Source organism: Puntigrus tetrazona, unplaced genomic scaffold (assembly GCF_018831695.1).
Source record: "Puntigrus tetrazona isolate hp1 unplaced genomic scaffold, ASM1883169v1 S000001111, whole genome shotgun sequence".
NCBI lineage: Eukaryota > Metazoa > Chordata > Actinopteri > Cypriniformes > Cyprinidae > Puntigrus > Puntigrus tetrazona.
In genome coordinates, this window is record NW_025048699.1 from 90001 (window position 1) to 94532 (window position 4532).

The 4532-nt window shown below is 29.3% G+C and overlaps 1 protein-coding gene across 1 annotated transcript in view; it reads left to right on the forward strand.

Moving 5' to 3' along the window:
* Nucleotides 1–3726, forward strand: part of st8sia3 (ST8 alpha-N-acetyl-neuraminide alpha-2,8-sialyltransferase 3) — a 9707-nt gene extending 5981 nt beyond the window's left edge. Inside the window, exons 3-4 of the mRNA XM_043234240.1 lie at nt 1–299; nt 2973–3726. The exon at nt 1–299 is cut by the window's left edge and continues 259 nt beyond it. Of these exons, the coding sequence (XP_043090175.1) occupies nt 1–299; nt 2973–3255 (582 nt within the window). The 3' untranslated portion in view covers nt 3256–3726. The remainder of the gene's footprint in view (nt 300–2972) is intronic.
* Nucleotides 3727–4532: the final 806 nt, after the last annotated feature.

The following is a 4532-nucleotide window of genomic DNA, read 5'->3' on the forward strand; positions in this document are numbered from 1 at the left end:
CGCTGCAACTTCGCGCCGACCGAGGTCTTCCGCCGCGACGTGGGCCGCCGGACCAACCTGACCACCTTCAACCCCAGCATCCTGGAGAAGTACTACAACAACCTGCTGACCATCCAGGACCGGAACAACTTCTACCTGAGCCTGAAGAAGCTGGACGGAGCCATCCTCTGGATCCCCGCCTTCTTCTTCCACACCTCGGCCACCGTGACGCGAACGCTCGTCGATTTCTTCGTGGAGCACAAGGGCCAGCTGAAGGTGCAGTTAGCCTGGCCCGGGAACATCATGCAGTACGTCAACAGGTGAGATCTTACCTGACGCCGACGCGAAGGAAGCCCGTTCCCGTTGCTGTAAAAACAAAAAAAGTTATTAAAAGTTATCTCGCTATTCTGTAACTTTGCAATCTTTAATCAGAATTGCGAGATTACTTTATAACTCGCAATTTTGCTTTAATATATCTCGCAATACTGACTTTGTATCTCACAATTCTGATTTTATATAAAAATGTTGACTTTATATCGCAATTATGACTTTATACTGTGACTTTTTATCACAAAACTGAGTCAAAGTTATATATATACGTTTTGTTTTGTTTTTTTTCAGCCTGACATTTATGAATGAGTAAATAAATGACTTTTTAGAAAATGAGTAACAATGTTAGAAACGATACAAAATACAAACGATAGAAAACTTTAAATGTAATGAATTTAAATTAATTTTAAATGTACCAATTTACTAAATTACTAACTAATCTTAATAATTAATTAATTATTGATCATTGTTAATACCTGAATAACAGTTTTTTTAAGAATTGAAGGTTTTTTTTATATATATATATATATATATATATATATATATATATATATATATATATATTTTTTTTTTTTTTTTTATTTTATTTTATTTTATTTATTATATATATTTATTATATTTAAATAATATTTTATATTATATATTAATACATTAAATTAATACATTACTTAAATACATTAAAGTATTTAAATAGCAATAACAGAAAATGATTGCAAAGTCTTTAAACAAGTTATTACAAACCACAAGCACAAAACCTCGTAAGGAATTCAAATATCTTAAATAACCATGCTTCATAAATTGAGAAAAGCAGAAATCCTGATCAAGTGCAGCTTTCTCGGGTTTTTTGGAAGAAGATGAGATTATCTGGATGTCTGTGAGAGAGAGACAATCCCATTAAACACAGCCGACGGGATCTTGGAAAATTCCTGGAAAAAAACCTGGAAAATTCACAGATACTGCGTTTAATGCTCTTGATTTCATTATAACTTTTATTTAATATTTTGTAAATATTTTGACATTTGATTCAAGTATAAACAATATTATTATTAATGTTACTCAAACTAAAGTTTTTGATATTCTTGAATACTATTTTTAAATTAAATATATAAAAATAAAATTATATTTAATTAAATATATACATAAAATAAATAAACACACATGACAAAAAATAAATAAACACACATATACATAAAAGAAATAAATACATTTCAATTGTGTTGTTTTTTTAAGAATTTATCAAATATATAAATAACAACATTAGAAAGTTATTACAAAAGAGTTTTATTTAATTTTTTTAAACTAATATTTTTTTAAATAAATAAATAAATGACAATGAAAAATGATTACAGGTTTAGAATGGTTAAACCCTCTAGAAATTGAAAGCATGTTCATCATACAAGAGAGTTTAAATCTTTATGTTACAGAATAAATGGACGTATAAAGGTAAACACACACACACACACACACACACACACACACACAGTCCTGGTATAGTTGAGTGTTGTGTTCAGTGTATTAGAGATGCTGGCTGAACTAACCTTGCTCTGAGCAAAACCTCTGAACACACACACACACACACACACACACACACACACACACAGGAGCTGCTGACCTTCATGGGTGTGTTGTCACCGTTTTCCCTCACATGTGCCACTTTGGGTGAAACACATTAGTTTTGTTTCCCGGGGGTTTCTGGGTAAACGCTGTGTGAGGAGATCGGACTGAATTCACGCTGATCTTCTCTGCTGGAAGAGTTTGGGGTCTGCAGGTAAAGTGAAGGTCCACACTGAACTGAGATCAGCCCTTATGGAAACACTTTAATGGTTTTAAAGTCTAATGTCTATGTTGGGTTTTTTTGCATTTTTTTTTAAATTCCAGTTATTGATTTTTATTTAAAAAAATAAAAATAAATAATAATAATAGTTATTGATTTTTACACACAAAAATAATAATATATATATAATAATATATATATATATATATATATATATATATATATATATATATATATATATATATATATATATATATATATATATATATATATATATATATATATATATATATATATATATATATATATATATATATATATATATATATATTATATATATATATATATATATATATATATATATATATATATATATATATATATATATATATATATATATATATATATATATATATATATATATATATAAAATCATTTAGTATAATATCTTTTTTTTTATATATATAAAATACATTTAGGGCATTAGGAAAATTTTATATTATGGCTGGCATCATAAAAATGACCAAAATGCAAAAAAAAACAAATAAAAGAAAAATCTGAAAAGACTTAATTCATTGCTTGATAAATACAATTTTAAAAATATAATAATATCATTTAATGAAGGGCATTTGAAACATATTTCACATTATGATCAGTTCCGCAGTGCATATTTATAGCTAACAATAAAAATTTGAATGGTTCATAAAAAAAAAATGATTAGGATAAGCAAAAGATGTCCAAATTGAAGGTCTAATTAGTAATATGCATTGCTAAGAACTTAATTTCTTAATATTTTCAAATAGTTGTATCTCAGCCAAACATCGTCCGATCCTAACAAACAAGACGTGAACGGAAAGCTTATCACGAGTCTCTCCCTCTCCGTCTGCAGGTACTGGAAGACGAAGCAGCTCTCCCGGAAGCGTCTGAGCACGGGGATCCTGATGTTCACGCTGGCCTCGTCTCTGTGTGAACAGGTGCATCTGTACGGATTCTGGCCCTTCGGCTGGGACCCCAACACGGGCAAAGAGCTGCCCTACCATTACTACGACAAGAAGGGCACCAAGTTCACCACCAAGTGGCAGGAGTCTCACCAGCTGCCCACCGAGTTCAAACTGCTCTTCAAGATGCACGCGGACGGCGTCCTCAAACTCAGCCTCTCGCACTGCGCCTGAGCTCAGGGGTCAGAGGTCAGGGGTCGGGGGGTCAGCATGCGGGGGCGTTCGGGCTCGCTAATGGACGCTTGTCGTGATTGCCCCGGATTTTCTTCCTGAAACGATCCCCGCCGAGCTCAGCGGTGTTATTGATAAGTAATGAGATCAGTGTTAGAACCGGCGCCATCACTAATAGAAAGCACGGCTGCTGATACGTTACAATGAGGTCACATTAGTTCATGCGTTAAATTATATCACTATTTATTAGGATTTAGCTCATCCACATAGATAGCAGAGAGATCATATATATACATATATATATATATATATATATATATATATATATATATATATATATATATATATAAATGGCTCCCAAAAAAATTCAAAATATTTGTAAATATATTTTCTTCCTATTTTTTGTCATTGTTATTCATTAAAAATACAACTTCTTATTGACAACGCATGTTAGCTCACCTATAAAGCAAATTTAATTTAAATGAAATTATTTTATATCTGTTTTATTTATATATATATATATATATATATATATATATATATATATATATATATATATATTTTTTTTTTTTTTTTTTTTTTTTTTTTTTCACAAAAATGGCTGAAAAAGTATAATAACTTCAAAATATATTTGTTATACAGTTGTATACAGTTAGTTCATGTTAGCTTACCCATACAGCAAACAAACAATTAAATAAAATATATTTTAAAATATAATTGCAAAATGATCATTTCGAAAATAAATTAATGTAAAAATAAATGTATGTAAAAAAAAGGCCAATATATATATATTGGTAGAAAATTACTAATACTTCTATTGGCCATTTTTTAAATATATTTTAAAAACATTTACCTTTTTTTTTTTTTGCCCTCCTTATATTTCAATCCAATTATATTTATTAAAAATCTTAATTTGTTGTAATTTTGTTCCCCCTAAAATGCATTTTTAAAATGTTTTGCTACATGAAGGTTTAAAATAAATAATATTTCAATTTTAAAAAAATATATTTAACTGAGCTTCACTGTTTACAACACATTATTTATCATTTTTTCTTTGGCTGTTTGGGCTTATCTATTTTATTTAATTTTTTTTATGATGTTTTATTCATTGTTAGTTCAAACTAAATAGAATTACCTGATGCTAACTAATGAAATCTTATTGTAAAGTTGTATCTGCTCAGAGCTTTCATCAGTTCCTTTCATCAAAAGGACAATAAAACAGTGCCATATTAAAATATAATAACCAGAATATAATGCAAATATAAAGCACATCGAAGAAA